The sequence below is a fragment of the Hoplias malabaricus genome, chromosome Y (assembly GCF_029633855.1).
Source record: "Hoplias malabaricus isolate fHopMal1 chromosome Y, fHopMal1.hap1, whole genome shotgun sequence".
In the NCBI taxonomy this organism is placed as follows: Eukaryota; Metazoa; Chordata; class Actinopteri; order Characiformes; family Erythrinidae; genus Hoplias; species Hoplias malabaricus.
This window is the reverse complement of record NC_089820.1, coordinates 18,799,680-18,814,970: the sequence shown is the minus strand read 5'-3', so window position 1 is coordinate 18,814,970 and position 15,291 is coordinate 18,799,680. Positions and strand designations below refer to the sequence as shown.

General features: G+C 40.5%; 1 protein-coding gene across 1 annotated transcript in view; it reads left to right on the top strand.

Moving 5' to 3' along the window:
- Nucleotides 1-287: 287 nt before the first annotated feature.
- Nucleotides 288-15,291, top strand: part of LOC136677828 (neurogenic locus notch homolog protein 1-like) — a 44,847-nt gene continuing 29,843 nt past the window's right edge. Inside the window, exons 1-3 of the mRNA XM_066655489.1 lie at nucleotides 288-532; nucleotides 2,149-2,221; nucleotides 14,843-15,105. Coding sequence (XP_066511586.1) covers nucleotides 475-532; nucleotides 2,149-2,221; nucleotides 14,843-15,105 — 394 coding nt within the window. The 5' untranslated portion in view covers nucleotides 288-474. The remainder of the gene's footprint in view (nucleotides 533-2,148; nucleotides 2,222-14,842; nucleotides 15,106-15,291) is intronic.

The window sequence follows — 15,291 nt, the reverse complement described above, 5'->3', positions numbered from 1 at the left end:
GGCGTGTTTTTCCCACTGTTACTTCGGACTTCACATTAATGAGTGAACTGTTTTTACACCAGTTTTCAGATTAAGTCCCGCCTTCTGCGCGTAGTTAGTTGGGATTCACGAAAAGGAATTGGTCCATCAGTACTTATTTACCTGAAGCATTGATCAATCGCAACACAGATGGGCGTGGTATGCCGGAAAACGGGTGGGGAAAACACCCACGCTGCAATGGTCGCCCCTCGACACGCACAGGGAGCATGGAGGCTTGAACGCATCTTCTCATTCATGTTGCTGAGGACTGTTGAGGCCAGGTCACACGCACGGAGTTAGTTGGGGACAGGAAAAGTGCCATTTCTGGATCTAATCATCTGTCGTGCCTTCGGTTTTGTTCGAATTTGAGTTTCTTCTCGAGGAAGACAAATGTTGGATCTATGTTAAACCCTGCGCGGAATCGCACAACAACTTTAAATAAATTCATAAGAAGGAATGCATCTTTTCTTCGTGAAACTAACTTCTCTGGTATCGCTCATTGCCCTAACGAAAGGTAAGGGTACTTCACATCACTGACACATACTCTTTTAGCTCTTAGCTCTGTAGGGTAATTTAAATATACACTACAGTACGAGTTTTTGGCACTTAAGCACAGTGATTACCGTCATTTAGCTGAGCAGTATTGGTATTTGTAAATACACTATCTCTCATCACAACATTGTCATTACAACACAATGTGTGTAAAGAATCTATAAGGTATTTTTTAGGATTCAATAAAAAAATCTTGAGAGATTTGGACGTGATTAAACTATACTGATATCAGTATTAACTTATTTAAAGCTACTTTATTTAGATAGATTCCGGTGTTTTTGTTGACGCGCAGATACGCTTATGTAAAGTACATCAGGGCAGTAATTCATATAAAAACACTATTCATACAAAAAACAAGTTCCTAGGGCAAGTTAACAGAACCTGTAGAAACACACTTGTTGCTCCGAAGCTGGAAATTAGGTGCTGAGCATATGTTTGAATTTGTAGACTGTGGAAGGATACAGTAATTAATATTGAAGCATTTTTAATCATACTTAAACAGTCGCATACTAGAAGGCTCTGGAAAGGATTTCCCGCTTTTTTGTAACGGTCATCCTGCTTTTACGAATCTAAAATTAATAGCCTTAAGCTAATATAGTAGAACTGTAGAATCGAATATGATAATAATAAACTAAACAGAAACGCACATTTTGTAATGAAAACTTCAGTGTGGCTAGTGGTTTGTCTATCAGCAAAAAAAAACACACGAATTAATGTAATAATAAAAATAAAACTTTCAAGGTACAGCTTTTGAGTTTCAGAGACACGGTTTTAACAGGTCCGTGTTACCAGCCAAATATAGTAGATTCTTTGGGAACAGCTGCAGGATGAAAAATGCCTCTGCCAGTGTGGTGTCAGACCCCACTACTCACAAATATCTCTTTAAGGTGCTATTACTCACACTTTTGCCTCATTGCAGAGTCAAAGCCATTGGCATTTGATTTTCTTTCCAATGTGAAGTACTGTTTGCATTTATAATTCCCCACTCAACAGGCTGCAACTAAGTGAGAGAAGCAAAAGGCATATCTTTATTCTTTTCTGTTGCATAGGTTTGGGCAGGTTTTTCAGACCAATACTGCAAGTGAGATTTAAGCTTGATTTTTTTTTTTTTTATAAATTAAGCTCTGGGCATTTATTCGAGAATGTAGTGTAACACACTGCCAAATAACACGCCCTGTGTCAGTAAGCCAAATGCCTGTTCTTAAAACTTTTTAAGAATTTTTTACTGTTGAAAAATGAAGGATTTGTTTAAGATTTGTATACTGGTCATTTATCAAATTGTGGTTTCAATAGAAATATCATTTAATATGCTCCTAAACGTATAGATTACAGGGAGGGTTATTTGGAGTGACTTCTTGAAGAATTACTTTAGAAAATATAGGTTGAATTTTAAAATGCCTCACTGAATCAGTTGAAACGTTCTTAAAGACCACAAAGTGGGATTTCTATGACTTCACCCCCAAAACCATTTTGGCACCTTTAGTTCTAACTTGAAAAACTGCATTCAGAAACATGCTCAAAACATTTTAACATTTACAAGTCAGACAGAGCATCTAAATGAAGGTCTTGTGTTTGCAGGTCTGACATGTTCTGAGAAATGCCTAAACGGAGGTACGTGCGTGCCTACTCTGGATGGAAGAGGAGAATGCAAGTAAGTATGAACCCAACAAGTGCTTGACGCATGTATGACCCTTCCTGTAAGTTTTGCGTCGGTTAGTGTCCTTCCAGTTTAACTGTTTTGAGTCAGTTTGATTGTGTTGCATAGGGAATTGTTCACGTTAAGTTTACTGACAGATATTTTGCTGAGGGAAATCTGCAGTGGCGTGTCTGAATTCCTTCATTTTATGTGAAGCCATACAAGGCAACCTTGACCACTGTGTGTGTTCCGTGTTCTCCAGCATGCAAATGTGCATTCTTGAAGAGAAAACAAGCCCTAGGGCATGATGGTGATGGTGATGATGATGGAGGGTGGGACTTGGGCTTCTTTTCCTCTGTCCCCATCTCTCAGCACACTGTTTGTTAACATGGGCCACTTCTCTAGCAGAAGTCTTAGAGACTCACAGAGTCCTAAATCTTGTTTCTCTTTTCTTTTATGAAGCGACAGCTGGGGTTTGCCAGAAGCTCTACAATCATTGTTCTCTGGTCCTAGATTAATTCTGTGTGACTAATCTGTGTGAGGCTTCCCAGAATGCCTGTACACCCCACTACCCCCCGCGTGTGCCCCTGTCCCCACTCTGGTGTTTTGTCCCCTGTTGAATGGCCATTCTCTCTGTATGATTTACATTAGAAGGACAGATGGCAGCAGAGTGTAATTGGACTGGATGTTTTCATAATTGGCAGCAATGCACTGGAGGAATATACAAAGAAGCAGACTTGCCCTAGAGCGCATAGCTTCACTCTCATGACTTGAATGAGTCAAGGGTACAAAAACTTGTCACCCAACCCTCTGTTTCTTATGTGATTGAACCTGGGTGGATTTCCTCATGAGCGTGTGGTTTATGGCTGCTATTATTTATTAATAAAACTTTACTAAGCTTAAGTCATCAGCAAAAAAATCAATGTTCTGACAAATCAGAGAATTATATAGTTATTATAGTTATTAATTACATTTGACTTATTTTGGGTCTTTTTAAAAAAAAAAGTTTCTTCTTTAAACTTTTAATTATTAATATAATTCACAGAGACAGCCATAGTGACTTTTGACTGTCCTCTGAACTTTCCTACCTGCAGTCAGTGGAGATTTAAATGTGGGATAGAGTTACAGACGTTTGGCCATAGGCAGCAGTGTCTTCTTTCTTGTTATCAGGGAGTTATCTGCGTGGCCAGTTTCAAATGGGGTCGGCTGTACTGTTTGTGGCCTCCTTTCGAGGGCCGCTAGCGCATGGGTCCACGCTGGCGTGGGGCCATGTCTTAATTCTGTCTGGCAGCCTCCCTGCTGCAGTTGGGCCACAAAGCCACCATTGTGCCCTGCTAACCCTCAGACTCCTCTAATTAAACATGGAGATACGACCAGTGCTGCTCCACCCACCCGCCCGGGACACTCACTTACCGTGTCTGCTGTCTTTCATGTATTGTTCGGCTGCTACGACTGGACGGGCCACTGAGCCCGCAGCATGTCTGGCCAACCCTGGCAAACAGCAAGTTCAGAGGTCAGTTTTGACCACCCTGTGCCACTATCAAATAGATCCATTGTGGGGACAGTCATTGTGCTCCTGGTTAACAGAGTTTGGAAGCACGCTTGTTTTGTTGTTTGGGTCATTTGGGATGTTAGTAAGCAATTATTCACATGGAATATTTTGCTTTTTGTTAATGATTAAAGCAGGTTTCTGGGTGTTAAAGAATGAAAGCCAGTGGAGGAAAGCATGCATTATGCAAATGAGATGTTTTTGGTATGATCATCCATAAAATTAACTATTTTTAACTATTTCACAAGTTCTTTAGATTTCTAAACATGACTTTTTTATATTATACACTTTCCCTTTAGTACTGGAATGATATGTGTGACCAATTGTTCTGATACTGAAAAGCTGAAAAATATCTCAATAACAATTATTTCTAAACAATTATGTGGTTGTAAAACATGAAGTGTAGAGCTGCGCAATTAACCTAAAATGAATCGAAATTGACATTCTGAACTTCTACTCAACGTAACCTTGTCTATATTGATTATTATTATTCTGTTATGTCCCCACTGTGTGTTCATGTACTATGCTTTTAAAACCACGATACCAAGCTGTAGTCACGTGATTCTGCCACATCAAAGCAACCTAGCTCGTACCAAAGAAAAACACAGCATCTGTGGGTTGGACGTGCTGTGTTTTGACAGTGCTCAAAAAACAAGAAAGCAACAAGCTCCCAGCATCATTAGAAAAATAGCCCATATTTAATACTGGAGCATATTTACAGCACAAGCCTCGTTACTTTGAATGTCAACCTCGAACACTAACAATTCATCATTCATTAATCATAATCGTGGTAAAATGTACAATTAATCGGGATGATCATTTGCACTCATATCGCCCAGCACTAACGTAGTGTATATTAAATATTACATAATAACAAATGTAAATTTTGTCCTAAAATCTTGAATTTATTTGTAGTTAAATACAATTTAAATACAAATAAAACAAAATAGGGTGGCACGGTGGTGCAGCAGGTAGTGTCGCAGTCACACAGCTCCAGGGACCTGGAGGTTGTGGGTTCGATTCCCGCTCCTGGTGACTGTCTGTGAGGAGTTGGTGTGTTCTCCCTGTGTCCGCGTGGGTTTCCTCTGGGTGTGCCGGTTTCCTCCCACAGTCCAAAAACACACGTTAGTAGGTGGATTGGCGACTCAAAAGTGTCCATAGGTGTGAATGTGTGACTGTGTGTGTTGCCCTGTGAAGGACTGGCGCCCCCTCCAGGGTGTATTCCCGCCTTGCGCCCAATGATTCCAGGTAGGCTCTGGACACACCGTGAATCACATATACACTTGAATCACCTAAATTAAATCAGTCATTAGGTTTTTTGCTTTGAAAGTAAAACAGTTGAACAGCAGCTGTTTTATATGGTTTCTCTATCAAAAGCAGATTTTTATTTGCTGAATTTGGACGTGCTTACATGTCAGGTATCTGTCAGTCAGTATAACATAGATAACATTTTAGAGATGTATTACTCCTTCTTCGCTTGCCATGCCAGGAATGTCAAACTTTCATATCTGGTGTTTGGAAGGAGACAGAGTAGCAGAGGGCTCAGTTATCACAGACAAGGCCAAATGTCTGCCTGGATGACAGCAAAGGAAAGCAACTACGAGAGTTGAATTCCACAAAACTGGACAAGGGAGAAGAAGGCTGGAACGAAGGGGCTTAAAGTCCGACAAGGAGATGAGAGATCCAGGGTTCTGAGGGGATGCTGAAAAGTTGACGGGCCTGAAGTTGGCAAGAACTACTGTTTCAAAATCCTGTCCAAGCTGCTTTGAGCTTCTTCTATTAGGATTAGGCCTGATTCCTGCTGGAAAGTTTGGCTGACAGTTAATGTGTTTTTGAGGCCTGTGGGTCAAGTATATACGGTTTTACCTTTTTGCATTTTATTACACACTTCTCTGCCTGAAAGATGCTGTGGTGTATAATACAGCCTTATTTATATATAAGTAAATTTATAAGCCAAAGCATTATGATCAGCTTCTTGTTCCTACATTCACTGCCCTTGTACATACTGATACAAGTGGATCAGACACAGTCGTGCTGCTGGAGTTTTTAAACACTGTCCATTTACTGCCCACACTATTAGACACACATATATTGTTGGTCCACCTTGCAGATATAAATTCAGAGACAGGTGCGTATGTAGAAAGTAGATAGTGCTGGTCATCCTCTACTCCTTCATGAGTGGTCACTGGGCACTGCCCACAGAATGCTTTTGGTTGGATATATTTTGGTTGGTGGATTATCCTCAATCCATTAGTGACACTGAGGGTTTAAAAAAACTACACCAGCACTGCTGGGTCTGAGACATTTATACTGGCACAACATACTAACAGAGTACCTGAATTGTGGTGGTCCTGTCCATTCTAAAATGAAGGGTGAAAATGGTCAAGCAATGTATCCAGAGCAGCAGATGGACTCCAGTCTGTTATTGTAGCACTACAAAGTTCTTTTCTGTGGAGGTGGTCATAATGTTATGGCTGATCGGTTATATATATATATATATACATATATAAAGAGTTGCTACAGTTTTTGCAACACAATCCTCCTCATGTGTCATTCAGCTCTGTGCTAAGTGCAGGGAAATATGATGAAATTCATGTCTTTTTTTAATCAGCTGCACAACACAGATGTGATATGTTGTAAAAGATTTTGAAAAACACCGGAATGTTCCAAGCTAGGAAGGCATACTTATCTTCAAACAGTCAGCTGAAGAGCTTCTAAGGCAACCAAAAGTGACTGTATATTAATAGACTTGAAAATATGTTTAGTGTGTTTGAGCAGAGCTACAACGATCTATTTGTGTGTGTAAGCATTCAAAATGGTCAGTTGTCTTGGTCCCTGGGCATATGTGATAAGTACTGTATGAAAGCAGCCTCTTGTCTTAGCACAAGGGCTTCAATGCAAGCTTTGTTTACAGGGTCAAGGATGAGTTCCTCTAAGTTCCTTTCTGCATTGAAATACAGGAAACACTCTTCCATGGCTGGGGAAGACAGGGCGCAGGATCTATTAACATATCACAAGGCTTATGTTTTAAAAGAATCTTTCGTCTAAAAAAGGTTGTGATTGACGGAAATGACTTGTTTTGGCTTGTGTCCTGATGCAGAAACCTGATATGGCTGATCACGCTCATATTCTCTGAGGAATTCTGCAAAACTTTTGATCACACATTCAGTAATAGCAGTGTGGTGGATCATGTTCTGTATGCACAGCTGGGCAAGCAAAAAAAAAAAAATCAGAAGTGTTGTTTTTATTTGATGCTTTTGACCTGAGCCATCTGTCTGTGGAACATAGCATTACAAGTGATCACTATCAAGGTATTCATAGTATTCATACTGTACAATGGCAGTTAGTTGCTATACATTAAATACACAGTGCTTGTGGTTTAAACCATTCAGCTGTAGAAGTGACAGCTGCCTTAAAAAAATACCACACACAATTTACAAATGCTATGAGGCTATGCAACAAGTGTTACATCTTGGATGCCTTTACATGTTCTTCTTTCTGAATATCCAGAACTGTCAGATGCAATACTCAAACTATTTAAGTGATCTGAAGGACACCTGAAAACATTAATGTAGTTCCCAGACTCATAAAAGCTACAGACGCAGCAATCATTAGTGCCCAATTGAGTCCCTAAAGCTTGTTCCTTGCTCTATCCCTGGGGTTGCTGGCCTTTCCCATGGGGTCCTTCAGTAACAGGGATAAATAAGCATGGCTCTAATGAACACTAACAGATGTGGCCTTGGAAGACAGGTCTCCCCTAGTGATTACAGAGAGGGGCAGAGAAGCCTTAGGCAATCTTTTCATAAAGATCAGTCCAGGCTCTAAGTTAGACACCCAGCAGCAGGAAATGAGGAATTAAAAGCCAGTGCACTACTGATGTGTTGTTCTGTCACTGCTTAAAAGATGCAAATTCAGGTCAGTGTTAAAAACAGCACCTTAAAACTTATTGTCCGATGGTCTGCAAGTCTGTACCTCCACTTACAACCATCACTGAAGAACTAGAGCGTTGCATTCAATGTGTTAAACAACCTGTAAATAACAATCACTGGTCATGCATATGTTTATGAATGGGCTGAACAGTGAGGTTCTGTTAAAGGAAAAGTTAATCCACTTCCACTTTAGCCAGTGTTGCAGATGAAGTGAGATTGGTAAGGTCTGTAGTTTGCTTCATAGGTTTTGTAGTTGAACTATAATTCTAATGTAGCTAATATGTAAATAAACATATAACCTACCAATAAGAATTTTGCACCAATCACCTAAATCATCAAACACGTCTCTGAAGTTGGTAAGTAATTTTAGACAAACTTTCTTTTGAAGTTGTGTAGATAGAAACCATAGAAGCACACTAATCCACATCCTGCTCCCTTATCCATGCCTTCCATCTCTTGTGTCCTTATTGCATTGCACAGCAGTGTTTATTATCTATATTAATATTAATGATATTAATTAATAGTATACTGTTACACATCAATCCATTCATTTGTCCTTATTTATCGATAACATATTGTCAAACAGTGTCAGAAACAACACAGGCAAGTGCATCAATCAGCATGAGTTATTATTAAAGTATTGATAGATATTTATAGTTATTAAAGTGTGTTTTTATATGTACACAAACACATTTTTTCAAGTTTTTTTTCCTTCACATTTAATCTCCACCTTGGAAGAGTTATGAATTCTGGATACCCGCCTTGTGCCCAGAGATTCCAGGTAGGCTCCAGACGCACCACAACCCTGAACTGAATAAGTGGTTACAGACAATGAATGAATGAATGAATTCTGGATATATACTTTATAATAACTTAATTTTCAAACTAAAACCACAATCTCAGTAAATAGAATCATGAAAGCCTCAGCTTATTATCCTGGAACTGTGATATTTTTTTAAAAGTACAGTTTCATATATGTTTACCTTTTGGAATTTGCTTCAGAGTGCAACAAGTAGTGTCACTGTTGCAGAGCTCCAGGGTCCTGTGTGTTCAAAGCCTGAGTGAGGTCATTCTCTTTGAGGAGTTTGTCGTGTTCTCCCTGTGTCTGTGTGGGTTTCCACTGGGTGACCAGGTTTACCCTCACAGTTCAACAAAATGATGATCAGTTGATTGACTGTTCAAGAGAGTCCAAAACGTTGAGTGTGTGATGCCATATGATGGACTGGTTTGTTGGTTCCAAATTTTTGCTGGATGGTGTACATTATGCTCATTGTTTCAGAGCAAAACTCAAGCTAGTTGAAAAGGGGAGCATTGTGTACATTTGAGAAATAACTAAACATTTCTTAAAGCATTGCACACATTTCCTCCATCAATGAGAGGAAGAGTTTAGTCTGAAAAGGATATCTGAGTCATTGTTTAACTTTGTGTGTGAGAGACTGTCTCCTTCACTGTATGTCCTCAATCATAGATGGCAGATCAGACCACAGGGATTGGAACAGCGAACTCCCCCCGTATGTTTCATCTGGCTAAGGGTCAGGTGTCAGCATAACATCTGTTCTGGCCATGGCCAGCATTATGGCACTGGCAGGGACCTGTTGCCATGCGCTACTGGTGTTTACAGTGAAAAGGAATCTCTTCAGTGGTGAAGAGGACAAAAGGATTTCTTTGCAGTGCATAGTAAAGGTGTAATAACACTCTTGATCAACAGAGGAGTCTGTAAAAAAAGTTTACACGATGTATGATTTAGTAGATTTTGACCCCAAAATGATTTTGTGAATTAACTTGTCTAATTAATTTTTCCTCATGTTGAAAGTAAAATATGTGAGGGCTATTGGTCCCTACGTTTATATATATTCTCCATGAACACACTTCATTGCTCTAAAAGATTGATTTTGTGCTGACCACTTACTTCTTAAGTCTTAAACCAAGCTCAACTCCTCTGTGTGCGCTCCCCCCAACCACTTTTCTCCCCATGTGTGCTTTACTAGCAGAAGCCACGAGAGGCTGTCTCCATGCTTTATGTATTTGCCTTTCATATCCCCACCAGAATTGAGAGTGTTCGCCAGACAGGGCAAGTGGACTTTTCAAAGCTGGTGTGATTTTTCTCTAGACTCTGTGAAGTGCGGCTGCCAGCAGTCTCCACTGAGGAGTGCTGTCAGGGATGGGGACACAGGATGGAGTGAATTTTTAGTGTAAACGGCTACATTCCTTTCAGACCATGGGCTCCTCCCCTCTGTCTCTCCACAAATCTCTTAAACTTGACTCTATGTCCTTGTGTCATCTGAGTGTTCAGCTTGTAGAATGTAACAGGCATGTCTCCTAAACCTCTTCTAAAAGTTGTATTGAAAAGTGTATTTAACCTTATTTATGAACATAAATGACAACAGCGAAATCCCATGTGAATGATTTTGGAGAAGTTTGTGGTTCCAGACATAGTGCTAATGCCAGCTAGGCCCAGTGTAATTTTTAAAGTATTGATATATTTATTGTCCTCTGGAAGCTCAGAAGGTATAGGCTACCTGTGGTTACTTTGCTAAAAGAATGTGTTTTTATTGCATTTCTAGCCCTGTAGAAGTATGCAATATATTATTTTATATGTTTAACCTTAAGCACAGTGGCACAATAAGTAGTATCAGAGTCAACCACTGACCTGGGGTTGTGGGTTCAAAACCCGCATATATCTCTGAAACACACATTGGTAGGTGGAATGGCTGTGAAAATAGTGTTCATAAATGACTTGAGGAATGTGTGGTGGCCTTTGAGGGACTGGCGCCCTGTGTTCGTTGAACCCAGTCATTCCTGGTAGGCATGAATCATTTTTAAAGTTGGTATGATTTTATTTATGGGTTTAGCATTGACATTTTCACACATGTATGTTTGTATGCAGGTAACTGTGTACACAGTGCCCATATAGGCATCTTTGATGCATTATTATGTATAAATGTGATTTTAAATACATAAATTACACTGTGTTTTTTAAACATAGTGTTTTTTTTTATCATCATAAAGGATCAGGAAACAGGAAAATGTGTCAAGATTAGTGCAGGGACAGTAAGTCCTGTCCTTTGGTATGTGACTCAGATCTGACCCTGTGTTGCACATTCAGAAGTGACTCCTGAGTTTGTGGTGAGAACCAAAGAATTTGGGGAGTGAAGAGGAATTAGGTACATGATGATGCCTCACAGAAGTCATAATTGAGGAGCCGTAACTACAAAGAAGGAGAGGGTGGATAATATGAGGATATGTTATTGTGAAATTTTGTCATGACCCTTTTTTCTGAATACATTACTTCTAAAGCAGTGAATAAATACATATGGCATACAAATATAATACTTGAATTCAATGTTAATAAAGTGTATATAATAATAACATTTTAAACCTTTACACCCCAAAAGCTTAGTACCATTATGTTATATATATTTCCCATTACATTGACAAGCAGTTTTAAAAGAAAGGCTGAGGTTGTGAAGATGGACATTTTTGGAGGGGAGGTCTACAGGGAAAGGCAGGAAGGGGAGGGGAAACGAGAGGAGGAGAAGGAGGCTGAACTGAATGCTCACGAGGAGAGAACAGAGGCGCCCGGGCCATGGTCAGTTCGGGTCTTGAATGGCTGCAGGAACAATGGTTCTTCTGATGGAGTCTTCCTGCTGCAGGAACGCCATTCAGGGCCTTCCCAGCCTCGACCACCCTGTTCTCCTGAGCCGAGGGGCTACAGGAGGCGAGTGGAGAGTGGGTGGGGGTGTGTGTGTGTGTGGGGAGTGGGGGGTGGGGGGTGGGGGGGGGGGCGCTGGAACCAGCAGCTGCTGGCCACTCATTAACATGCGCACCTGCTCCCCAAGGCCACATACTCCAGCACAGAACATCACTGTCCTCTCTGTGACGTCCTGAACAGTTTAGTTTTTCCACTGCTTTTTTGTAGCTTTGGTAATGCTAAAGTCCACATCATTTTCTCAGCTTAAATCAGTTTTTAAAAACATATACAAAAAATACAATGGATAAATTGTACAAATGTTTTGAGGGCTCTAGTTCTACTTATTTTGTGGTCAGAGCTAAACTACAGTCAATGGAACAGGCGGATGTAAAAGATTAAATAGGCTGACTTTGCATCTTAGTATCTTTGTGTGTTCAGCATGTTTCAAAGCTAATATTTAGTCATGAAATAAGAGGTTTTCCATTTTGAGTAAAATATAAGAACATTGATGTTTCACATCTACTGCCATTGAAGAGTAAAAGTGTTTTCAGAAACATTCTGTAACTCAGATATGCTTGGGATGTGTTCTCATTCATTCATTCATTTTCTGAAACCGCTTATCCAATTCAGGGTCGCGGGGGTCCAGAGCCTACCTGGAATCATTGGGCGCAAGGCAGGAATACACCCTGGAGGGGGCGCCAGTCCTTCACAGGGCAACACAGACACACACATACATTCACTCACACCTACGGACACTTTCGAGTCGCCAATCCACCTACCAACGTGTGTTTTTGGACTGTGGGAGGAAACCGGAGCACCCGGAGGAAACCCATGCGGACACGGGGAGAACACACCAACTCCTCACAGACAGTCACCCGGAGCGGGAATCGAACCCACAACCTCCAGGTCCCTGGAGCTGTGTGACAGCAACACTACCTGCTGCGCCACCGTGCCGCCCCGGGATGTGTTCTTCAATTATAAAAACAAATTAAATTGAATTTACTTTATAGAGAACCTTTCACAACTGCTGTTGTCAGAATGTAGCTTTACAGAATTGCCAGTCCTAGCCCCAGTAAACAATCTGAGAGTAGCAAGGAAAAATAAATCAAAGCATCAGGAAAAACTTTGAGAGAAGCCAAGGCTCCAAAGGGGAACCCATTCTCATCTGGTCAACACCCAAACAAGACAAACTATTTCCCAGTGTGTAAACAATGGCATTTTATAAACACAGACCAGTACAAATGAAGATTGTACCATGTTCTGAGTGTGTTAAGAGTTTTGTTAACAAAGAACAGTCTGAAACAGGTAAAGAATGAACAGTTCTAATTATGGCCCAGTCTCAGTGGTCAGTTGGTGGTATTAAAGTGACCCACTCTGGCATTGGATGTTTGATTTGGGGTGACTTAACACAACAAGAATAATTAGCTTATGGCTGTACCTCCTGCAGATCTCATTATAATAGTGTAACTAAAAAGGGAGAGGCAGAGAAAGGCAGCACAGGCATGAGAACTCCCAGAGAGATCAGCGCCCCTCCACCCACCATCAACAAACCTAAGAGATTGCGCAAGAGCAGCAGGATGACAGCACAGACATCTCAGATTACCACAATGTCTATGAACCCTTGATCTGTGCCCTTTATGTAATGGGAACGTAGTTATCAAATGCTTGAATAGATGAATTAATAAAATAAAATAAAACAGTGACAGATTCTGAGTCCCAAACAGGAATTGGACGATCATTTCAAAGCTTTGGGTCTGTATGAATAGACTCTTCCCTCTGCAGTAGATTTAATAATTCCAGGCACAAATAGGCGACCTGCTTGGTCAAACCTGATCAGTATGTTCAAACTTTCTGGAACAAACACAGCTTATTTAGGCTTTTACTGGAATGCTGAGAAAGCAGGGCATTGCAGTAGTCCAACGTAGAAGAGACAAATTTGTCAGCCTCTTGTATCGACAGTACATGTTTTAGCTATGAGTTGAAATGAGAGGAACACAAGGCTTTATACTTCAGGCTTTTGAACTCTTGAGGTGTAAAGAATAGTGGGATAACAGAATAGTGGGATATAGTATAATAAGTTGTTGTGTGTTGTAATGGCACAGGGACAATTGGAGGAAAGGTAGCGTAAGTACATGGAGGTGCAATTCCCACCATTCCTTTTAATGGTTTTGGCGTGCCTGGTTCTTAGTCCCCTGTGTTTTCTTTTCCTGGTTTTAGGTTATTGGCTATCCTAATCCTGGGAGAGACAGAGTAAAAACACAGCTCCCCCATCCCTGCCTGGGGCCCTGTTGTGATCAGAGAGCAATAAAGCATGGGGAATGTGTAGGGGACACTCAGGCTGCCCCCAGGGCCCAAAGACATGGCTTAGGTATTCCATAGCCACTATGTGCCTATGCCATTAGCAAAAGGTTGTTTCAACATTGTCGTAGTGCAGGGAAAACACCCACTTTGTGCCAGACTAGTTATGTTTGACAAATGTCTGAGCTTGAGCCAACCCAGGATAACCCCTCTTAGGAAGTTTTTATGGGTCTTTTAAAAAAGTTTTTCGCTGTGCTGTCCCTTTTTCCTTATAGCTTCTAACTGATGCCTAGACAAGCTTCTACTGTAGAAGAATACAAGATATAGAGATGGTGGAAAGGGTGCTTTGAAGTGCCTAATAATGTTAGCCCTGAGTTCAAAGGCTGCTATAGACACTGGCTTGTCCTTTGAGTGAATGAATTTTGGAGAAAGGCTGAGGCATGCAGAAATTTTCCTCTAAGAGCTGATGATGGGTGGCTGCTTTTCATGCAACTGTTTGAAACAGGATTAGAACTGTGAGCCAGAATCTACAATGGGCAGTGTGGAATTCCATAACATTCAGAAAAAAAATTTGTTCATTGATTTCTGTGTAGAATTCACCTTCCTTTCCAGGTGATGAGGTGACGATATCATTCACAGCATTTGTATTGTTTAATGTGACATTTACAAACAGAAAATGACATGTTCGATAATTTTTGCTTGATGAGTTCAAATAAACAGGAGGTACACAATCACTTTATAAGTATAAAAGTGGATACTGGTTAATTAGTCTTCATATTGTCAGTATCTTGCAGTTGGTTGTTCTCTAGTTCACACACATTGCAAAGCTGCTTGTCTTTCATGTTTTGTAATGACTGGGTGTGTGGGAAATGGGTAGTAACCTCAGTCACCATCTAGCACTTGGGCTGTAACCTCAGTAATCATGTATGTGTTTTCTTTTTTCCTTTTTTGTGGTTGTCTTGTATTTCAAATGGGCCCTCTTGAGTCTTTATGGTCTCTGATAAACTTGTACATTACTTGGTGCTGTGAATTGTATGTCAACATAGTTTTATAATTGTGATCACATGGTACTGTAATTGTAAATGTAGTTGGCTAGTCAGTTATGTTTCATTTCATTTCATTAACTTATACAATTGATCTTATTTTTATGTAAATATTTTTCCCTTCAGGTGTCCAGAGAAGTTTTTGGGATCATTGTGCCAATTCCCTAACCCCTGCTTCCCCAATCCTTGCTGGAATTATGGTATTTGCCAGCACTCTATTCGTGACAACAAAGTGGACTTTGTATGCCAATGCCAGTTGGGATTCATGGACCCTCGCTGCCTTACTCCCACTGACAACCCATGCCGCAGCTCACCGTGTGGAAACGGAGGAACGTGTGAACTCACCAGTGTTCGCACATACAAGTGCAAATGTCCTCCAGGCTGGACTGGTAAGAACACAAATAATGTACAAATATGTACTAAATGGTAATCTGTTATACCTGCTCATAAAATGGCCACTAAAGTCTATACTCTATACTTGACCCAGACTTGCTGCACACCCACCATAACCAACACTAAAGTTCATTTGCAGGGGACCCCTCATGATTTTATTTCTTAACCAATATTATTTTTAC